Here is a 23170-nt window from a genome sequence, read left to right on the forward strand (position 1 = left end):
GCCGAGCCTGAAAGTCGAAAACTGAGAAAAGACGGACTCCCAATGCCTCATATAATGGATAACCGTCACCCCCGCAGTTTTGAAATGCTACCATAGGTCGGATTTAACCATTACTCACTAGCACTTTTACATTTTGGACTAACCTTGCTAACCTTGTGTTCTGGTTACTATGTCCCTGCCCGGTTGTTGTTTTTGGAAGCTCGGATCGTACAGCTGGTGTACACTTCCTGTAGCTACAACGATTTTGATAGAATATTCTGATTGTTAGCAGTCTCAACTGTTAGCCACTTTGGATAAAAGCCGCTAAATAAATAAAGGTAGTCTAAATGTCACATGTATGTGCAATCGTCAAGCCATGTGCAGGTAAACGCGTGAACCTCGCCGCTAGCCTCTTCTCAGAGCAGCGAGGTCAACGACTAAACACTGACCTTTTCTGACCAACAGCCCAATTAGCTGCTGGCGGAAGGAGATGGTGGTCAGAATGTGGTGTTAGGTGTGGGACTCATCTCTATGCAATGACCTCCAGCCAACCCTTCGACTGCCACCCACATTCCCTGCATTTTCTACTAATAAAGCAGCATTAACTCAGTGGCCAACTGATACTAATGTAGCGTAAGTGGTTAGCAGCAAACAGTACAAACTTAGCTACAGCAGAATCCAGCTCGGTGTCCAACTGATACAAACAGCAAGTGTCCAACTGATACCAATGTAGCATTGGCACTAGCAAGCTCAGTATCCAAGTGACACTAACCTAGCATTAGCCATCAACAGACACAAGCTCGGTCTACAACTGATACTGGCATTAGCAATTAGCAGCCATCAAGCTATGTATCCAACTGATACTGGCATTAACGATAGCATGGAACAAGCTCAGTGTCTGACTGATAGTAATGGAGCATAAGCCAAAAGCAGACACCAGCTCAGTCTCCAACCGATACTAACGTAGCATTAGATATAAGCTCAGGTATTCACTTCATATTCAACTCATTTCAATTATCTCCACATTCACATCAGCTCTCCAGAGTGATATCAGATCAGATCACCCATCTCATTAGGTTGTTATTGCCTCCCTCTAGCTCTGATCGTACGGTTAGCACGCGCGTTAGCTGGACGGAGTGACTGGCAGCAGCAAACCACCCAGGTGGGGTTTTCTTTGCCGCGGGGCCTACATCACCTGAGCCATGGGGTGTGGGACTGTGCGGGGGGTGTTTCCACCGCTCCTCCGGCTTCATGTTGTTTTGAGCCGTGAGGGCATGGTTACACATCAACTATGCGTTTTATTCACCGGCAACTCATCCCTCCCCCAAAACATATTTATCCCATTCTGGGAACCACAAGGGGCTTGCGTTGGTATCACTCCAATAAAATCGCCCAATGATACATAAATACACATGAGTTAAATGATTGTGGGTGTCCTTGAAGACGAAAAGACCTTAATGTGTTCAGTCCTTTGACTCAAAAAACTACATTAATGGAAAAACCTCTTTTTGCATTCATCAATGATTAAACTGCATCAATAAAACGCTAATCAATTCAACATCTATTGAAGCCTGGTTGTTCACTCGGTAAATGGCTGCCATAACAAGGTCGCTTCCCAAACCATCGCTAGACACAGGCAGACACCAAAAGGTTGGTTGAAATATTATTCATTTTCATACAAATGTATAGACTGTAAAATTTGTTACACAAAATACGTCAACAAAAATAATATATATAATAGTATACACAATAGTATAAAATGCTTATAACACGAAATACTGCAAGTCCTACTCTCCTGGTTAGTGTACCTTTGTGTTCAGTGTATAAAGAGAGTGCCTGGATCTGTATTCTGCTGATGACGGAAGCTACAGAGAGTAGCAGAGAGGGTTTCTAAGAATGTATTGATGGGATCCCTGACCAGTGTTCTATTATCACATTACATTTTGGAGTTGTTCAATGTCCTTAAAGAGCTAGTAAGCCCAGCAACATTTTCTTTCTTTAAACTTAGTTTTTCTGGTGATCATGAACAAAGTAATCCATGCCATTTCATCACTGTTCCTAAAAATAAGTCTTTATTTTAGAGAAAACTGGTGTAAAATCCTATGTTTATGCCTACCTTAAAGACTACCTGATAATCCCACTCTTTTTCAAACGTAGGCAATGCACGTCTTTTGATGACGCTGAGGTGCCTGAAAGTAAACTCATCAACGTCACGACCAAGGTACGACCAAGGTACGGCCAAGGTACGGCCAAGGTACGGCCAAGGTACGACCAAGGTACGGCCAAGGTACGACCAAGGTACGGCCAAGGTACGGCCAAGGTACGGCCAAGGTACGGCCAAGGTACGACCAAGGTACGACCAAGGTACGACCAAGGTACGACAGCGGCGATGTGTTTGTGGGTGTGTTGAGCTCTGTAAGGGCATTGGTTGACTGAGAGAGGGTTAAGCTGCTCAGACACTTATTGTACAACGCCATGGTTTGTGTGAATGCGGATGTATGGAGGGTTGTTCTGAAATAAGACGTTGATTTTGATGGTTTATGCATCCTAGAGATGGTTAGCCTTTCCGGCCACCGATAGTAGAACGCTAAGGGTTAAGCTTCCCAGTATAACACTACGGTGACTGGTGCATTCGATACACAACATCGCTCACTATATCGCTCATACCCAACGACGGTACTAAAAAGTATCACAAAGTTGCAATGGTTCGTGACACGCCGCCCTCCTCCGAAGAACTCTCAGTCCTCATTTATTTGATCTCATAGTGTTCAAATTCCAGCTGAAACAGGCTCTTTAGGGAAGTCTTTGGGGAGGTTAGCAACGCGGCCGTCTAGACATGGGGCCGGTGAAGTCCCTTTAAAGATTGCGATCGTAATCAAAGTCAAACACACACAAAGACAGACTGTCCACCTGTGGGGCCTTCAGAAGGTGTCCTCCTCCGACCCGTACCAGGGCGTCAGCGGGACCACGTAGGGTCTGGGCCGGCCCGCCGGCGGCTCGGGGCCAAAGTCGGCCAACCCGCAGGAGTCGAGGGAGCTGAGGGAGCCGGCGTCGGAGCCTGCCCCCTCGAAGGCGTACGTCCGCAGGCAGTCGAAGGGCGGGACGTACGGGTCTCGGTCGGCCTCGTCCAACCGGTCGAAGATAAACTGCCGGAACACCTCGTCCTCGGGGCCAATCAGGTGCGAGTGTCGCAGGGACATGCGTATGCTGGCCGCCACCTCCGCCCGCCGCAGCTTCCTGTCCCGCCGCCTGGGGTGGGGCCGCAGTGGGACCGACGGCGGGGAGGAGGGGGAGGAGCAGGGGGAGGAGATGTAGGGGGAGGAGGCCAGCTGGGACCCCGGGGCCCTCGGTTCGCCGTAGCGCAGCACCTTCTGGGACACCTGGTCTGGGAGCTCCAGGTCGTCCCCGTCGACGTCCTCCTCCATCCCGGACACCTCCTGCTGCTTCCTCCTGCGCCTCCTCCTCCTCCTCACCCCCAGGGTGAGGAGGGAGAGCGCTGGGGAGCCGGGGGAACAGAGGGGGGTTACCAAGGAGACAGGGGCCTCAGCGGAGGGCAGAGGTGGGTTAGGACTGGTTAAGCTGGGAACTAGTCTTGGTTCAGACTCAGGGTCGAAGCACTGGAAGCACGAGCCGAAAGGTAGAATCAAAGAGAGATCAGAGAGGGAAAGAGAGCGATAGCTAGAGAGAAAGACAGAGATAGGAGAGAGAGAGAGAGAGAGAGAGAGAGAGAGAGAGAGAGAGAGAGAGAGAGAGAGAGAGAGAGAGAGAGAGAGAGAGAACCGAGAGGGGAAGAGAGAGAACAGAGAGGGGAAGAGAGAGAACAGAGAGAGAGCAGAAAGAGAGGGAAAGAGAGAGAACAGATAGAGAGAGAGAGAGAGAGAAAGAGAAAGAGGGAGAGAGAGACAGAGACAGAGAGAGAGATGAAGTGAGAGAGCAGGGAAGTGAGAGAGAGAGAGAGAGAGAGAGAGAGACAGAGAGACAGAGAGAGAGAGAGAGAGGGGGGGAAGAGAGAGAACAGAGAGGGGAAGAGAGAGAACAGAGAGAGAGCAGAGAGAGAGGGAGAGAGAGAACAGATAGAGAGAGAGAGAGAGAGAACAGAGAGAGAGCAGAGAGAGAGAGAAAGAGAGCAGAGAAAGAGAGAGAGAGAGAGAAAGAGAACAGAGAGGGAGGGAAAGAGAGAGAACAGAGAGAGAGAGGGGCAAGAGAGAGGGGTAAAAGGAGAAAACAGAGAGAGGGACCAGAAAGAGAGGGGAAGAGAGAGAACAGAGAGAGAGAACATAGAGATCAGAGAGGGGAAGAAGGAGAACATAGAGAGAGACTGAACAAAGGGAAAGGGGAAGAGAGAGCCCAGAGAAAGAGAGAGGAGAGATAGAAGAGAACAATAGGAGCAAAGAAGGCGGAAGAGGGCGCCGGTGACAGAAAGAATTTTGAAAGTAGAAGCAGAGATTTAAACATAAATAACTCATACAATAACAATAGCTCATTCCATCTTCCTTTCATTTTTGGGTTTCACAAAGGAGAAAAAAAAGAAGGGTTCTCTCGCTGCATATTAGGGCTGTTAACGTGATCGTTTCACATTTCAGTTTCCAACCTACGCAACTGAAGACGAATTACCGTCCGGGGGGGGACGTAGAAAGAAGGATGTTCATCTGTATTGTTTTCTCGGGGAGTCGCGTCCCCCCCCCCCCCCCCCCCCCGACATCCCCCCTTAACTAGCTCCACCCCCAACCACCTCCACCTCAGTTTCATCCCGTGAAAGGAGCGGGGGAGGGGGACGCATCGAGGAGCAGCAGAGGTCATTGCTCCTGAGGTTACTGACCAATGGGACGTCCCGCTGCGAGCGACTGAAGCTAGTGATGTAGTGCACATCACACGCAGTCGTTAAGAGAGCAGGCTGCTGAACGCCAATCTGAACGGGGTTGGGCGAACTGTGTTAATGTTACACACAGCCACACAGGTGAGTTCAGGAATCACTGGTGAAGATGGGAGAGAGAGAGAGAGAGAGAGAGAGAGAGAGAGAGAAATAAAGAGAGAGACAGAGAGAGAGAGACCTAGAGCGATCAAGAGTGAGAGCGAGCGAGAGCGAGCGAGAGAGAGAGAGAGAGAGAGAGAGAGAGAGAGAGAGAGAGAGAGCGAGAGAGAGGGAGGGAGGGAGACGCACAGACAGAGAAAATGAAAGAAACATGATGATGATGAAGAGGATGGTGGTAGGGGCTGGGGGAATTCTCACAGTTATGTTGGTTACAGAAAAGCTTCTAGGGCCTAGTGCTGGGGTTGTACTCACTGTGTCAGGGCGGAGCTGCATTAGCTCGCGCTAACACAACACATCTGCTGGGAAAGAGTTCAATTCAACGCAATGAGAAAGGACTTCATTGTTGTGCCCCTAGAGGTTCAGTACACATCACAGTACAAACGCATCCACATTATACCAAACACGGCAGTGCTTCTCAACCTCTCTTTGGCCTGTGCGCCCATTTTTAGGTCTAAAGTGTCAAATTTCTCACAGAAATGTGAGAAATTAAATAACATCTGCTTGCACACACATTGTTTGGACCTGTTCCACATCGGCGTTTTACACCAACGTCCCGCTGAACATTTGCACGTCCCGCCACGCTAAGTGTTCGGCTACGAGCCATTAGGCAGGTCTGTTGGTATACACAAACCCCCTCGCTGTGACCTTGTTGTGGTCCGTCACAAATGCACTGTCACCACAAATATCATTCTATCGCTTACAACTTCTCCCCCATGACCCCCACCGTGTGCTAACCCAATCGAAAAGACATAATAACGATACAAAAACAGCCACGGATGTCAAAACGAAAACTCCCACTCTCCTGGAGCAGAGCAGCAGGACGACCGGAACGCCGGGAGCGATACGGCGAGTCATTCTCAAGGGCACGGACGCCCTCGCCCTCCTTCCTCCACACATTGCCAATTGCGACGATCCGACCCGCAGGCAGGAGGAAGAAAACCCAACAGCCGCCGTACTTGAGAATAAAAGGCTTAGTTATGGTTCCATCCGACGCAGGGCAGGGGTGTTTAAGGACCCTCCTTGCGTCCACCGCAAGGGCCCGACGTGCGCCGCCGGAAAATGTTTACCTTGCGTCGAGGCGACGCAGGAGCAAGGGCTGTGATTGGTCCGCTCACTAAAACCCGACGCAGAACCAAAACAGGTTTTACGCCTGCGCCGAAGCGTCCGCGTGGTCATTGCATCGACGTTGAACCATAACCGAGCCTTAACAACCTGCCCCCCCCCCCCCCCCCCCCCCCGCCCAGCAACGACAACCCAGAACCCATCAGGAGGCGGAGCTTACCTGAGAGAGTGGCCAGGCACACCAGCACGCCCAGCAGGGTTTTGAGGCTGGTGCCCATGGAGAGGGCATGGGCCTCCACGCCGGCACCCCCCAGGGGGCAGCGGCCGGCCGGACCGCAGCCACACACGGTGACGGTCAGGGTGCTGGTGCTGGTGAGCGGGGGCACGCCGCTGTCCGCCACCACCACCGGCAGCAGGTAGCGGGCGCGGTCCTGGAGGGTGAAGGTACTGCGGCGGGTCACAATGCTGGCCGTGTTGTCTGGAGGGTGGAGGAGGAGGGGGTGGGGTTAGACGTTGTGGGAGGGTAAGGGGGGGGAGGGAGGATGAAGAGAGGGTGGTTTTAGACGCCATCCCCCCCCCCCTGCCTCCAACATCCCAGTGTGTGAGCACCCACACTGGGATTGATGCTTCAAGACAGCACCATCTGTGGTGGAACACCAGGTACTGCAGACTATCCCCGGTCTCTCTCCCCGGTCTCTCTCCCCGGTCTCTCTCACTCTCCCTCTTCCTCTCCCTGGCTCAAATTGGAGGATGCTGAGGTCTTAAGGTTTATAACTAGATAGACCCCATTCCCGATGGCGTGTAGGCATATATATATATGTGGCATTTGATTGTGATACATTTTAACCAAATGCGTCTTTAAATTCCACTAGAGAATATATTTTCAGCATGGGCAACCCAGTGGGAATGGAACCCCTTACAATGGCTGTTTGAATGCCTTGCTCTATCAGTAGGAATGAAACGCCTCACCCAGGCAGTGTTAATGCCTTGCTCTATCAGTAGGAATGAAACCCCTAACCCTGGCAGTGGTAATGCCTTGCTCTATCGATGGAAATGAAAACCCTTTCCCTGGCAGTATAAACGCCTTGCTCTTTCTATCGATGGAAATGAAACCCATAACCCTGGCGTCATTAATGCCTTGCTCTACCAGTGGGAATGAAACCCCTAACCCTGGCAGTATAAACGCCTTGCTCTTTCTATCGATGGAAATGAAACCCATAACCCTGGCGGCATTAATGCCTTGCTCTACCAGTGGGAATGAAACCCCTAACCCTGGCAGTATTCTTGGCTCGCTCAAGCTGCCGAGCGCCGCCGTTGAGTCTCCGTGTGTTTGCTTGAGTTTAAGAGCTGAACAATGCAAGCTGTGCTACAGTGTCTTTAATCTCCGCGAACAAGACAGGGAACAAGCTTATCCGGCGCTTTGTCGTTTGTTAAAGTCATTCTGCTAGATGTCTTCTCTGCCCTTGGCTGAACCTGTATGATTATGGCAGCGCATTAAGCAAATATGTCTTTCCACACATGGAAATAGGCTCCTTTATTGAATCACGTTTGCCGCCTTGAATTTGCCTGATGTATTAGTATTATGAAGTGTGACTCAGTGATACATACACAAACACACACACACACACACACACACCGCTGCACACACATTTGAATGTTTTAGGCTCCAGTGATGCTTCTTTCCATTAACTTTTCACTATTCAGTCATTTAGCAGACGCTTTTATTCAGAGCGAGTGAATTTGCTTTTTAGATACACACCATTAATGAACAGGAAATAAAGTCATTAAGGAGTAGGTGGGTGGAAGATAGCTAAGGTCAAGGACGCCTGGGCAGGTAGAGGGTGCACTGGAGCAGAGAACGCCCTGACTAGACCAGACTAGTGGCTCAAACAGAGGTACCGTAGACCCTAGTGTGACCGTGGTAAAGATTGAGGGTTACCATTGTGATTTTGCGTTGTTAAACCAACAAAACATCAAATAATAACACAAAAATAAATATCTGCAGGGATTTGGGCAAAAAAATATAAATGTTGACCGAAATAATCTTGGCATTGCGCCACCTATTCAATGCAACATTTTGAGGTAAACATTGTCGCAAAAATTGTGCTAATATGCTAAGCTGTCCCATGTGACGGCGGTGGAGGCGGTGGTGGTGGGCGTGCCAGGCTCTATTGAATGAGTGACGGGGTAGAGAGTGAGCGACGCCCAGTAGCCTAGCGGCTGCAGAAGGCCAAGGCAGCGGGGGGGTCACCGTACGGGTCTGAGGAGGGAGATGAACGGGGGCGAGGCTGACCTTGGTGATCTCTGATGGTGAAGTTGGGATTGATGTGCGCATCTGGGACCATGGAGAAGTAGAAGTGATGTCCCTCCGGTGGGTCGTCGGGGTCCACCGCATCCAGCACCTGGATCAGCTGGGAGGGGGGGAGGGAGGGAGGTGTGGGTGGAGGGGGGGGGGGGGGGGGGGGGGGGGGAGAAAGGAAAGGAGGGGAAAGGGGAGAGAGGAGGAGGGATTTGGAGAGAGAGCAGGTGGGAGGGGTAAAATGTAGGCAGTGCGATGGGGCGGAAGGGGGAAGATAGAGAGAGGGAGAAATAGAGGGAGAGAGAGAGAGTGAGAGAGAGAGAGAGAGAGAGAGGCGGGGGGTAAATAGAGGGAGCGAGAGAGAGGGAGAGACAGAGAGCAAGAGAGAAGGAGAGGGAGGGAGAGAGAGGGAGAAGGAGGGAGAGGAGCAGGACACAGTTAAGCATTATGATAACAGAAAGAGATCCACAGAGAGAACGAGAGAGAGGGAAGGTTTAACATTATCAACACAGTCACGTAAAGAAAATAACTTTAGCCGCGGATACAGCCGAGAAATATACGTGAAATGCAATATATACACCATAAAACCCATACCCCTTCTCATCTTTACTCAGATCCCAAAAGGCCCTCAATGCATGCATCCTATCGATTTTTTGTAAATACAAAGAAAATATTGAATGTATCTACCCATGAAGACCCACGATAGCATACAACATATTTTAATTGAAGACAGATCCAGCATGTCATCGTGACAGGGTCTGCCCCTATGACACCAGTCCCCTGGTGTTTGTGTACCACTAACGCCATGGCAACAGCGAGGTACTGGGAACTGTTGACACAGCCATCGTCTTCATCATCATCATCATCATCATCCTGAGGGTTATACATGCACCTCCCCAGCCGGCATCCCCTCGCAGATATACGGCCGGTAATCACTGGCCAGCGCCGGAGCGTTGTCGTTCACGTCCAGCACCTTGATGAACACCACCGCCGCCGAGGATAAATAGCTCTGCTCTGAGCCGGGGAGGGAGGGGGGGAGTGGGAGGGAGAGAGAGAGGGACAGGCGTGTGTGATTGTGTGAGTGTGTTTCGTAAACGTTTTGTAAAAAGGGCCCTGTCGCGGTAACACTTTAGATATGACGAATGCCTCACGCTTGGCCGTATCTCCCCGACTGTGGCCGAGCAGCGTGCCAACACAATATACACAAAAGAATAATAATAACACAAAATAGCCACTGAAGCCAAACAACTCCCTCCGCCCGCTGAATGGCAATACGTTGAAAAGAAGAGTGGGGGAGGCAATGCACACTGAATCATTTTCAAAAGGAGAAAATGTCTCTCCGCTTCATATCTCCACATTCACATTTAAATTTCCTTGCTTGGACAGATATTGCCAGCAGCCCCTCTCCCTCCAGCGAGTGGCTCAGAGCTCCTGGCTCTGCTAAATTGGCTCTAACCTGTCTACATTATGAGAGCCGCTCTGAATATGACTGAAGACATTTCCTCCTTACTTGTCTCCGTGGCTACAACCGTCACATTGTGCCAATCAGAGGCCTCCCGGTCGAGCGGCTGGGAGAGCGTCATGGAGCCATTGTTTGGGTCTATTTTGAAAGCTTTTCTGATATCGCTGTGTCTCTCAATTGAATATCTGAAAAAGAGGAATGAATAGGACAGGCGTTTAGCGATAGAGATGCTGTTTTTCCCTGTATACAAAAAGAGGAGCGATATTGTAGGCCCAGAGTGAATTAGCTAAGTTGCTACATCATTTCTTCTTCTTTCTTTCTTTCTTTTCACTTTTTTTTTATCTGCAAAAAGACGCCCGACAAAGAGCTGGTGACAGTTGATGTCAACACCGAGGGAGTTGTGCCTGCCATGTCAATGTGTCCGTGTTTGCGATATTCAGGGCTTTATTATTCTCCAGGTTGATTAGCGGGTTGACACCCACGCCAATGTTATTTTTATAGAACATAAGCAACACGTATTGGAATTGTGTTGAGTGGGGCAATTAATGCAAATGTTATGTTATTTTCAAATTAAAACCCCATATACCAACCTGACTGGTAGGTGTATGGGTATAAAAAGAAAAAAGTATTTACGTCTCATAAATCTGAAAATGAGACATGTCATTTCTTAGTTTAAGTAGAAATACCTTCTTGAATTTGTCATGTGCGAAGGAATATGTTTAACTGAATTGAATTGAGAGAGGACACAAAGAGGGGTCAGAATGAGTGTTCTCTCCATTTAACGGCTCCTATATAGGGGAGTGATTATCGCACCACGTCGCTGAATGAGTGTAAACAAGAACAAAAGAGAAGTTGTTCGCTGCCTTGGGGGCAGCTTTGACAAAATAGAAAACACCAGCGTTCCACTGACGACCGACACACACGTCCCCTCCTCCGCCGTTTCAGCGGAACCCTCCGGAAGAACCCGTCGCGTCGGTTTGAATCTACCCCCTCGCTCCGAGATGGATCACCAAAACGGTGGCTAACCGGGGGAGGGGGGGTCCTCTGATTGGAAGACACGAAGCACCTGCTACTCTTAAAACTCTAAGGACGACAGTGGCCCCCCCCCCTGCCCCCGTCCCCGTATCCCACGGCAACGTGCTCCCGCTGCAAATGAAGGGGAAATCTAAATTCCATATGCCAACCCTCTACACGGCTTTATTACATTTGTGCGTGGCGGTGGCGCGGTCGCCCTGCGATAATACGGCCGCCGCCGCCGTGGCGACAGATAGGAAACGCTGTGAGGTATAAAAACGGTCATGATTTATTCAGCAGGGCTCATTTCCGACTAAAGTAATACGAGATAAATATGACCATGTTCGGGGTATCCATAGAGATCAAGGGAGGCGGCGAGCCACGCGCCATGTGAAATGGAACTATTCTTTTTTTTCTCCCTTCCCTTATTTCACTTCTTTCTCATTTTTTGCAGTTTTCTCTTTTCACTAGCCCTGGCGAAGGGAAGGCTTTGAGGAGACGCTGTCAGAGGGTGTTCATCTCCCCCCCCCCCGCCCCTTCCAGGCTCCTAGCTGCGTGATTAGCATACGTCGCTAGCTAGCTGGCACATATCATTCTATTCCTGGGTGTCAGTTTGGACAGGGTGGCATGGGCTTGGGGGGGTGGGTGGGGGGTCACACCGTACCTGACAGGATTATTCCGGGTATCCGTGTCCCTCGCGCTCACGACCCCCACCTCGGTGCCCACCCCGGCGCTCTCCGGCACCCTCCACTCGTAGACGTCGGTGCCGAAAACGGGCGGCTCGTCCACGTCCTCCACGAAGACCTTGACGGTGGCCCGGTCGCGCGCCTCGTCGGCGCTCAGGAAGCGCTCATCCACCAGCACGTTGTCCGCCTCCACCGCCATGACGAAGCGGCTCTTGGTCTCGTAGTCTAGAGGCTTGGGGGGGGGTGGGGTAGAGACAGGAGAGTGGGGGGTGGAGACAGGAGGGTGGGGGGGAGAGAGGAGGATGGGGGGGAGGGGGGGAGAGAAGAGGATGGGAGGGGGGAGGGATGGAGAGAGGGGGAGGAGAGAGGGGGAGGGAGGGGGGAGAGAGGAGGAGAGGGGGGAGGGGAAAGGGGGGCAGGGGAGGAAGGGTAGAGAGACGGAGAGAGGGGAGTAGAGGAGGAGAGGGGAGAAGAGAGGGGGAGGGAGGAGAGAGAGGGTTGGAGAGAGGGGGGAGAGAGAAAGGGGGTACAGAAAGGGAGGAGGAAGGGGAGAGAGATGGAGAGAGGGGAGGAGGGAGATAGTTTGGGAGAGGAGAGAGGTAAAAGGGGTAGAGAAAGGGAGGAGGAATGGCAGAGAGATGGAGAGGGGAGTAGAGGGGGAGAGCAGGGGGAAGGAGGGGAGAGAGAGATATGGGGAGGGGAGAACAGGTGGAGAGAAAGGGGGAGGAAGGGGAGAAAGATGAGAGAGGGGGAGTGAGGAGAAGGGAGGGAGGAGAGCGTGAGGTAGAGAGAGGGTGGAAGAAGAGGCGGGAGAGAGAGATGGGTGGGGGAGAATTGGGGGAGAGAAAGGTGGAGAAAGGGAGAGAGATGGAGAGGGAAGGGGAGGAGGAGAGAGACAGGTGGAGGAAATTGAAAGAGTGGGGAGGGAGAGAGAATGAGAGAGGGAGGAAGAAGGGAGGGGGTAGAGCGTAGTGCAGAAAGGAAGGCAGAATAAATAGTTAAAAACAGAAAGCCAAACAGAGAAAAAAAAAAGGCACTCGAAAGAAGAAGGAAAGATCAAAACACAAAAAAAACAGAGAAAGCCAGACTTACTTTTTTGCAACGATGAAAAATGAAATATGTGCTGATACATATCAAGCAGCATATTATGTGACTCAAAATCAATTGCATCAAATGATTATGGCAGAACAACAGCTTTGAAATGCCGTATCCTGATTAAGAACGGTGATTATTCTTTGTGTCTGGGAGCCGAGGGGGAATGAGTGAGGAAAATGGTTGAATCAATGTCAACGCTCTGCATGAGCTGCGTGCTAGCACTTAAATAATGCCACATTGCTGATTAGCATGATCATACTAGCAATAAGAAAACAGCATGCTAACACATTAGCATCTCGCCGAACGATTCAGCGCCATCGCTTTTTTTTCTTAGACCTTCTTAAAAATCATCTAATCGGAATCTCTTGTGCCATGAATTGGGAGACCGGCAGCTTAAAGAGATCCTAGAGATAATGTTTCATCCAAAATAAAGATTAACAAAGGTTTTCACAATACCATTCAAAAGGTCACCAAGAAAATGGTGACCTTCAGTTTTGGGGGGGGAAGATCACACTATGACCCTGTGCTCAATTAAATAAATTATTTTAAAATAAAAAATAAATCATCCACAAGAGCAGTTGGTTGGTCCACCAAAAGGCAAAGTGATAGGTCAACCAACCGCAATTTTTATGTGAAGAACTGCCCCGATTGGTCGACCTCAACTGAGGACGGTTCTGTGATTGGTTGACCGTCAACAAAGAGAGAAAGGATCAAAGAGAGAACATTGTTGGCGTCGTCCCTGGGCCAGACCTTGGCCAGGAGCACCAGCCCCTCCTGGGTGTCGGGGTCCAGCTGGATGCTGAAGGTGTTGCTCTCCTCCAGATCCTGCAGGGTGTAGTTCATCATGGCGTTGAGACCCTCGTCCCCGTCGTCGGCCTTCACCCGGCCCACCGTGGTGCCCACCGCCGCGTCCTCGCGCACCCCGAACGTGTACAGGTCTAGATGTACGGGACCCAGAGAGACGCTTATAGTAACCATGACTACAACATTAATAACATTTATTGCATAGGAAATTGAGAGCGAGAGCGAGAGAGAGAGGGGAGAAAAGGAGAGAGAGAGAGAGAGAGAGAGAGAGATAAGACCAGAGATTGCATCCAACCCATCACTAGCATCACTAGGGGCACTAGAAGCAGAGGGCAGCCACGCAGTGCAGCGCCCCGAGACCAACTCCAGGGCCTAGGGCCTAAGTCAAGGGCACCGGCAGGAGGATTAACCTAACATTTTTATTTGTGGCGCTTTTACCCAAATTGAGCAGCAGTGAATTCGATAAAGTCAAGAATGAAAGCATGTAGAGCGCTGTCACATAGTTATCAACTACCATCTTTTGTATCCAAATTAAGAAAATAGGAGAAACTATATATATTAGCTTTTTAGGCACAGGCAGGGGTAAGAGCATCTTGTTGAAACTCCCTTTTAGTTTGAGTAAGATTCCCCTCTTGAGGCACAATCCATTAAAAAGAGCGGTAGAACTCATTTATATATATTTATTTCTTTATTGTGTCAAGTTTTTCTTTATTACTTCAACAAGTCAGAGCGAGCAGGCAGCATAAATCACCGCTCGCTACAATTTAAAAATGTCAATAACATAATTTGGTGCCAAACAGTCCTCAGATAATAGGCGGCAACGACTAATAAGGCGGGAAATGATTTCATCTGAAAATGTACTGTAAATAAATGTGACTTGTCCGTAGAGATTTACTATCTCCAGATATATGCTTATACATAGAGCTACATCTATACATATAGCTATATCTCTTCTTATATATAGATCTACTGAAAATGTACTGTAAATAAACGTGACTTGTCCGTAGAGATTTACCATCTCCAGATATATCCTTACATATATACGTAGAGCTACATCTATAGATATAGCTATAGACGTATCTCTTCTTATAAATGTCTTTATTATAAATAGATCTACATCTGGCGGGGCTATCTCTCTCTCTCTCTCTCATATATATATATATATATATATATATATATATATATATATATATATATATATAGCTATCTTTACACGTAGGGTTATATTAATACATGAGTCGACCTCGGGAGGTAAATGGATAGCGGGGCCGTCAGTGGCGGGTACGAGGTCAGCGGTCGTCTTGTGCGCGGCGATAAGCGGGGGAACATCGCGGGCGACGGGTCAATTTGCGCCCGGCGGAAGATAAGTTGTGGCAACACCACGTAATCCAAGCCCAGCGCTAATAAGAAGATGAGAAAATTTGATTGTGTCCCGGTCAGTGAGACCGCTGCTTGGACGGCTGCCACGGCGACCAGGGTTTAGCGTTGGTGGGTGGGTGGGTGGGTGGGTGGGTGGGTGGGGGAGACGGAGGGAGAGGTTGAGGTGGCGGTGGAGGAGGCGTGGTGGTTGATCAGCGAGCGGCCATAGGCTACCCGGAACATTGTGCTTGATTAGAAGGTGGAGACTGTTTCTACAGTGCGGCAGAGCTGCGCTGACGCACAGCCTCGCTCCCCGGGTAGAGGGGTTGGTCGCTTTGTGCGGAGCGGCGCGTGGAGCGAGGTCGCTCTCAAGGTTGGACAGGTTGAAGGGGTCCGGCGAATAGCAGTGAGCTCAACCTGGAGCATGAGTCAGAATGAGTCGCGGACCGCGTCGTGGAAGGTGGGGGGGGGGGGGGGGCTAACTTCTCATGTTCGCGCAAAGTCCGAGCAGGCTACGGTCACGATTATAACCCCTCCTTTAATTTAGAACAAAAGAGAACAGCTGGTGGAGGAAATGACCGCAAAGAAAATTATGAAAAGAAATGAATGCAAGGGCCCTTGAAGGAAATGGTTACCGTGGCGATCAATCTTCCTAAAATTCCATGGCGTATTGCTGGGTTCAACTTCGGATTGCGCGCCAGCGCAATGCCCACGCCGGCTGTTTTGTCTGTGAATCACCGCGGTCTGAGCGTGACTACGACGTTACCATATGTGCATCACAACACGGCCGAGAGACGGCTCATCGTTATATGAGCACCGTCCTCCCCATTGTCCGCCTGCTACCGAATTGATTCGCACCTTGGGCATTCATTTAAAGAGGTTTATCTCGGAGAGAAACCCAGGTTGGTGTTTCCAAAGGTCATGACAAATGTCCTTTCAAGTGTGAATGATTAGATTCCTCCGGTGGGCTTAAGCCCCGCACATAGACACACGCAGCGAGAGAGCAACAACACCAGGAGAAATCTTCCTCCTCGTCTTTTCATACCCTGGCTCCTCCATCATTTCTCTCCTGGTCCCATCAGCATATACCCCCCCCCTCTCTCTCTCCCTCTCACGTTATCTGCTGCTCTCTTTCTCTCTCTCTCTTTCTATTTATCTTTCTCTCTCTTTCTCTCTCTCCATCTATCTAACTCTGTCTCCCTTTATCTCTGGTTGTCCTTCCCTATCTCTCTTGCTCCGTCCGTCTCCCTCTCTCTTTATCTCTGGTCACGCCTTCTTTCTCTGTCTCTCTCTTGCACCCCATATATCTCCTCTCTCGCCCTCTCTCCCCCCTCGCACTCTTTCTCCCTCTCTCTCATTTTCCCACCTCTCTCTCTCTGTCTCTGTCTGTCTCTCTCTCTCACTCTATCGTACCCTCTCTCTCTCTCCCCCTTCCCCTATCCTTCTACCCCTTGTTATGTGGTTAGTGCGAGCAGAATAACAAGATTGTAACAGTAATGCAGAATGGATCTCCGCTGTTGGTGACGGAGAAGTCTTATCCAACAAATGTATCTCAAGTGTTCAATTAAGGACCACCTATGTCTCTCGCTCTTTCTTGCTCTGTGTGTTTTCACATTGCTTATGTAGTGTTTGGAAGGTTGTCAGGGTTACTGCTGGCTTCTGGGGTCAGGGGGAGGTTGTCGTCAGCGTAAGTGCTTTGGTTTAGGATCAGGGTTCGATTGTTGTCAGGGTAACTGCTAGTGTTTGGGGTTAGGGTTCGATTGTTGTCAGGGTAACTGCTAGTGTTTGGGGTTAGGGTTCGATTGTTGTCAGGGTAACTGCTAGTGTTTGGGGTTAGGGTTCGATTGTTGTCAGGGTAACTGCTGGGGTTTAGGTTCAGGGAAACAATGTTGTCAGGGTTATTGCTAGTGTTTGATTGTCGCCATGGTTACAGTCAGGGTCTCAGGGTCCCGGTGGTAATCCTGAGACTCACGGTGCTGGAAGGTGGGCCCGTTGTCGTTGACGTCGGTGAGATGGACGGTGACGGTGGTGGAGGCGGAGTGCGCCCCATGCTGGCCCAACATGTCCTTCACCTCCAGCACCACCTGGTACTGGTCCCGCGCCTCCCGGTCCATACTGGGCCAGGACGTCACGATCAGGCCTGAGAGAGGGGGCGGGTTAGGGAGGGAGACTCACAATCACACACACAGTAACACAGAGGGAGAGAGGACAGGGAGAGAGAGAGAGAGAGAGAGAGAGAGAGAGAGAGAGAGAGAGAGAGAGAGAGAGAGAGAGAAAAAAAGACAATGATGAACAATACAGTGATAGCGAGTGAGAGAGCTTCAAAATTGATCTGCCTTCGCTATCGCCCTGCCAGGGATGCATAGAGAAAGAGAGAGAGAGAAAAGTAGTGGCATAAAGCGAGAGTGAGAGATGCAATATCCTTCTCAATAAGACCAAATATGGAAATTATTATTATGTTGTGTCTCTTGTAAAGCGCTTCAGAAAGCAGCTACAAACAACGTTTGATTGATTGATGTGATTAATACTCAGTACCCATACCCTACCTCCATGACCCCTACCCTACCTCCATGACCCCTACCCTACCTCCATGACCCCTACCCTACCTCCATGACCCCTACCCTACCTCCATGACCCCTACCCTACCTCCATGACCCCTACCCTACCTCCATGACCCCTACCCTACCTCCATGACCCCTACCCTACCTCCATGACCCCTACCCTACCTCCATGACCCCTACCCTACCATCATGACCCCTACCCTACCATCATGACCCCTACCCTACCTCCATGACCCCTACCCTACCATCATGAACCCTACCCTACCTCCATGACCCCTACCCTACCTCCATGACCCCTACCCTACCTCCATGACCCCTAACCCTACCTCCATGACCCCTAGCCCTGCTGTGTAACTCTGGCTCATGACAGAGGATGGTTCGGAGGAGACCTGGTGAAGACCAGGAGATGAGGAACAGGGCAGGTTCGTTAAGACTGCATTAGACAAAGGATTTCCACCGCACACCAAACATAAAACTGATTTAACGCCTGATTCAGGGTGCTCTTGGGGCCGGCCGGAGCGATCCGCCAACAGACGAGAATTTGATACTCTCGCCTGCTGGGGATTTATAGGAAACAGGAGCGTGGGTTTATGGTTCCTGGCTAACTAATGCACAGAGAGTAGATCTTTAGATTATAGAATGGCATGGATTTCTCCTAATTAACTGGTTGGCAGGGTCCAGGGTGACTTGTTCCTTCTAAATGTGTTTTTTGTTTTGTGCATTCTTCTTTGTTCTCTTCACACTTTTGTGTACTGTACATGTCGGCCTTTTTCGCTATGATCCCAAACGTGTACTGTTTATGTAAATACATCTCTGGAAACAGCGCTTCTATAACTCTATGCGTCGTTGGATATTAAACTATGAATAACAAAAGTGTGATAGAGAGATTTAATACTAGATGGACATAAGTTGCGGCAATTCCCACAATTCTTCACAATAATACATCAACCTTTCTTTGTATATATATATTTGTATAGCGTTATAATGCATTGGTTAGGTTGCCAAAAGTTGTCCTAAGACTGGAGCTAAGGCTTGATCACTCAAGCTTCAAGCACCAGCAGTATCCTGATCCTTATAATGGAGCCTTGTAGATGGGACCAGATGGGGCCAGTTAGGACCAGTTTGGACGCCTGCTTCAGGGTCATCAGAGGTGACGTCCACTATTGGCGATCTGACCAATCAGAAGCTTCGTAGCCAAACACCTTGCTTACGTGTGGCAATATGGGTGGCACGTAATATAAATGGCTGACGATGTAGTCAAACAATCACTAAAACACAGTTCACTGTACAATGATGCATCCTCGGTTGCCAAGGCGATTCGGAAGGGTCACGCTAAGCTTCTTAAGCAATATGACAGTTACGTGGGTACAATGGAGGTGGAGGAAAACATCTGGGCTTTGTTCAATTTGTTTCACCTGTTCCTTCATTCCTTATTCCCTTTATAGTGAGCTCTAAATAGCACACAATTCAGAGAAAAAGTATAACACGACAAGTACAAGATGTGACTTGTATTGGTCACATAAACAAGCCTTCACCAGCTAAATGCCATCCTGTGACAGCTCATTTAAATAGAGTACCTAGATGTACCTGGACTCATCTCAATTGGACGGATTTGAGAACATGAAAACGGCTATGCATCATGGGATATAGTAAGGAAGTGTGTAATCAGTTGTGCTCTCATTTAACGGTGCATTAAGGGTACTAGGTAATGCACTACATAAGGATCCAGAATTGTACCCTTCCATTTCAGCCAACAAAAAAAAAACAGGGACTTAATAACGCAGTACATCGTGCACTATTAGTGGACCAATTCAAACCCAGCGCCGGAGATGAAGCAGAAAGCCCATAGTTGAACCTTGCCAAACACTTTCTACCAAAGTAAAAGCCCCCCGGGTGTGACGTCACCTGTCTTTGGCTCCACAGAGAAGTAGGGCTCCCCCTGCAGGATGGAGTACAGCAGCCGGGCGTTGTTCCCCTGCTGGGGGTCGTCGGCGTCCGTGGCCGTCACCCTGGCCACCGTGGTCCCTGGAGGGCAGGGGTAGATGATGGTGGGTTGTGGGGGGGTGGATGGGAGGACCGCGAGAGACATGGGGGTTAGCTTTGTCCCACGTTCCCTCCCCTCTCCCCTAAGGCCCAACAAAGTGATGACGCCTCGTTATCCCGACTGGGCCTTTCTGGCTGGCTCTGAGGTGGGGGGAGAGATTGTGGGGGGGGCAGGTGTGAGTGACAACCCCTCCACTCCTACTGTGACATTTATCTCTTTCCCCATTTGCGCTCTTCTTCTCCTTCTTTCTCTCTCTCTCCCTCTGTCTCCCTCTGTCTCTCTCCGTCTCTCTCTCTCCCTCTGTCTCCCTCTGTCTCTCTCCGTCTCTCTCTCTCCCTCTGTCTCTCTCCGTCTCTCTCTCTCCCTCTGTCTCTCTCTCTCTCTCTCTCCCCCTCTCTTTCTGTCTCCGTCTCTTAGAACGCCCCCCACTATGTTTGCGTCTCTATGCCTCGCTCTATCACTCCTGTTGAGTTCACCCTTCCTCTTTTCTCTGGCTGCTTCTTTTCTTGGCTGACTGTATCTCTCTTCGGCCACCTCTCTCTCTCTCTCTCCCTCTCCCTCTCTCTCCCTCTCCCTCCCTCTCTCTCTCACTCTCTCTCTCTCTCTCTCTCTCTCTCTCTCTCCCTCTCTCTCTCTCTCTCTCCCTCTCCCTCTCTTTGTTTGTGTATTTGTCCCTCTATCTATGTATGTCTCTATGTCACTCTGTGTGTCTCTCCCTCCCTCTTTGTCTTTCTATCTATGTGCGTGTCTCTGTTTCTATCCTTCTCTATTGTGTGTGTGTTTGTGTTTATGTGTGTCCCTCTCTCATTGTCACACTCTGTGTCTCTTTCTCCAACCTACTCTGTGTGTGTCTGTGTGTCCTTCTCTCCTCGTCTCACTCTCCGCCCATCTCTGTCTGTGTGTCTGTGTGTCCTCCTCTCCTCGTCTCACTCTCCGCCCACCTTTGACTGTGTGCCTCCTCGGCTCTCTCTCCCTTCTCCACTCGTCCACTCGGCTAATCCTTCTTTGTGTGTGTGTGTGTGCGTGTGTGTGCGTCTCTCGCTCTCTGTCTTGATCGCCCGTGTGGAGCGCTCCGACTACCACTTAGCACTCTCTCTCTGTTTGGTCGAGCGAGCTACACTGCTGCAGCACATCTCTTTACTCTGCATTCGCTCGCTCTCCTTTGTTTCGGTCTCTCTATCTCTCTCCCTCTCTCGCGCACACACACACACACACACACACACACACACACACACACTGAACCATTCCCCTCTCGCCCCTTTTCAAGTCAAATGCATTATGATTTATTACGAGAGTGATATTATACTCCAAAAGTAGATTACATATAAAAATGAAATGGTAATGGTTTGGTTGTGAAAGGGCAGTGGATTTAATAACATTATTTGGGCCTAATAAAATGTAAAGGCACCCAGAACTATGATAAAGAAAGCAATACCTTGAACTTCCTGCCAGATAGACACACCAGCCCTTCCAGTAGACGTTTTATGGTTCAGCAGTTGAAGATAACTTTGGTTATTTTCTCTTAAAATGGCTGTCGTTGCAAAGTAGCTAACAGAGCCAAACCTTTGTTTTCGCAAAAAAGCTTTGCCTTTCAGAAAATCTACTTTCAAGATTTAAGTTATTAGGACGATGACAACCAGGCCTTCAAATCCTGTGAATTGGATTGTAACTTTATATTTGGTATAGATAAAAATACATTATAGTTATTAAAACCAAAAGGCTTCATGTTATACTCCATATACTTTATTTCTTGAGGTAAAATAAAATGCACTTTATAAAACCCAGATTAGAATTCAATGTTAGCGTCTTTACCGTCTTTCCCACATTAAGTACTCGCTATTGCACCTTCACATAAAGCTTGATTTAATGTGACGATGTACATAGTCTGTACCCCCTAACACCACCTCCAGGACCCCTGACCTGGGAGTGCACCCCTACCCCCTAACCCTACCTCCAGGCCCTGTCACCTGGGAGTGCACCCCTACCCCCTACCCCTCCCTCCAGGACCCCCCGGGCGGGCCCCCCTACCTTTGGGGCTCATCTCGGGGATGCTGCAGACGTAGGGCTCCTCCTGGAACAGAGGGGGGTTGTCGTTGATGTCCTGGACCTGGATGATGAACTCGGACTGGGGCTCCACTGGCTTCTGGTTGCCCCGGTCGATGGCCTGCGCCTGGAGCACGTAGAAGGCCTTCTCCTCGCGGTCCAGCTTGCGGCGCGTGCGGATCTCGCCCGAGTACTCGTCGATCTCGAAGGCGTCGCCGGCTCCCTCTCCCGACAGGATGTAGCGGACTAAGCCCCAGCGGCTGTAGTCCGACTCAAGCTGGGTGGGGGACGGCGCACCGCGGGAGACGTGATTTGGGGTTTGTTGTCGTTGTTATTATGGGGTATATTACACTCGGATAATACAGGGTGTGTGCCAGTGGCAATCAATGTTTGAATTTCAATTGAATTGATTGAATTTAATTTTGAAAAATAACAAACAGGCCTGATTCGAAATTCTGATTGAAATTTTGAAAATCTTCATACAGAGACCAATTCAAATAAACTGATCATAATCCATACTTCAATTGGTAACACACTAATACTAAAAGTACAACTTCGCTATTTTTCTTGAAATATATTACCGCTTGTATGTAACAAACAATAACAATACATTTATTGGACATAGACGACTTTGTCATGTCGGAACTGCTCATACGTACAGAGCTTCCATGCCCTTAAACGGCACACGTGATCTTAAAACACCTCCGACCCCCTCAGACCCCCTCAGACCCCCCAAGACCCCCCCAGACCCCCTCAGACCCCCCAAGACCCCCTCAGACGGAGCAGCCGACGCGCCGTACCTTGCCGATGACGCGCGGCATGGGGTCCTCCTCCGGGACCACCAGCTGGCTCCACACCCACCCTCGCCTCAGACGCCGGGGAGCCTGCCTCTGCTGCCCCAGGTCCCGGGTCACGCCGGCGCTGGCCGCGGACACAGCCAGCAGGGCCAGCAGGGCCACCAGGACACCGGGGCCGGGGGTGCGTCGAGGGCCCCGGGCCCCTGGCTTCGGAAATTGTGCTGCCGACGGCGGCGGCGGTGTTCCACCCCCAGCCCCCATGGTGCGGACCGGGGAGAGAGAGAGGCCTGGCGGGGGGAGGTTGTCAGAGGGGGCGCTCCGGGTCCATGCCTCTTATTCAGCAGCTGGGGGGGCTCATGGCCGAGGCTCCCACTGCAGAAGCAGCTGCTGTTGTCTCACTGGACCGGAGACCGGCGCTGATCACCTCTCTGTGGAGCGGGACGGGTCGGCTCTGCTGTTATGGCGGCTCATATCATGGTCTAATAAAAGAACGGAACTTTTTATATTTTGTCGTGATAACATTCAGAATAACACTTCAGTCGTCAAAAATATATAAAAGAACATTCTGTGATATTTCAGTAATGGAATTATAGTTTGATTAAAGAAATTTTGTTTTTCCATATTTCATAGAGCAGAGCGACCTTGATTTTCGCAGAATGAAATTTTCTATCAGGTGTATTCTCAAATGAATGATTCAAGAATGTTAATGGTTAGATAAAGCCTGCGTACACATGTTGAATGACCGCAGTGGTAATAGTCTTTTAAAAGTACAACATTATATATATATCTTCCATCCTATTTGCTTTTTTGAATAACTTGTAAGACGCTAAATGGCATTTCGTTGTATAGGACTTGAATTTGTGCAATGACAATAATGTTTAATCTCATCTCATAATCTGTTTTTAATGTTTAGAAAGACATCACCACAGATAT

At 49.7% G+C, this 23170-nt stretch overlaps 1 protein-coding gene across 1 annotated transcript; it reads right to left on the reverse strand.

Annotated features, from left to right (window-relative positions):
* Positions 1–1756: 1756 nt before the first annotated feature.
* cdh19 (cadherin 19, type 2) lies at positions 1757–22305 on the reverse strand. The gene is made up of 12 exons (XM_079754606.1): positions 22241–22305; positions 21426–21717; positions 19259–19378; positions 16765–16932; positions 13380–13567; positions 11513–11766; positions 9883–10019; positions 9265–9386; positions 8367–8484; positions 6294–6551; positions 4799–4829; positions 1757–3444 (listed from the first exon to the last, which is right to left on the reverse strand). The coding sequence occupies exons 1-12, from the start codon at positions 22259–22261 to the stop codon at positions 2901–2903; spliced, it is 2253 nt and encodes a 750-aa protein (XP_079610732.1). The 5' UTR covers positions 22262–22305; the 3' UTR covers positions 1757–2900.
* Between the last annotated feature and the right edge of the window lie 865 nt (positions 22306–23170).

This window comes from Pollachius pollachius, assembly GCF_949987615.1.
Source record: "Pollachius pollachius genome assembly, chromosome: 17".
NCBI classification, from domain to species: Eukaryota; Metazoa; Chordata; class Actinopteri; order Gadiformes; family Gadidae; genus Pollachius; species Pollachius pollachius.

Bases quoted from the DNA above. Each gene is read 5' to 3' on its own strand.
- cdh19 (XM_079754606.1), bottom strand. From the start codon at position 22,261: ATGCCGCGCGTCATCGGCAAG. The intron at 9,387-9,882 runs GTAAGGAGGAAA...TCCCCGGCTCAG, and splicing joins GGTTGTAGCCACGGAGACAA to AGCAGAGCTATTTATCCTCG. The intron at 8,485-9,264 runs GTGCATGTATAA...CCCCCCTCCCAG, and splicing joins AGGGGATGCCGGCTGGGGAG to CTGATCCAGGTGCTGGATGC.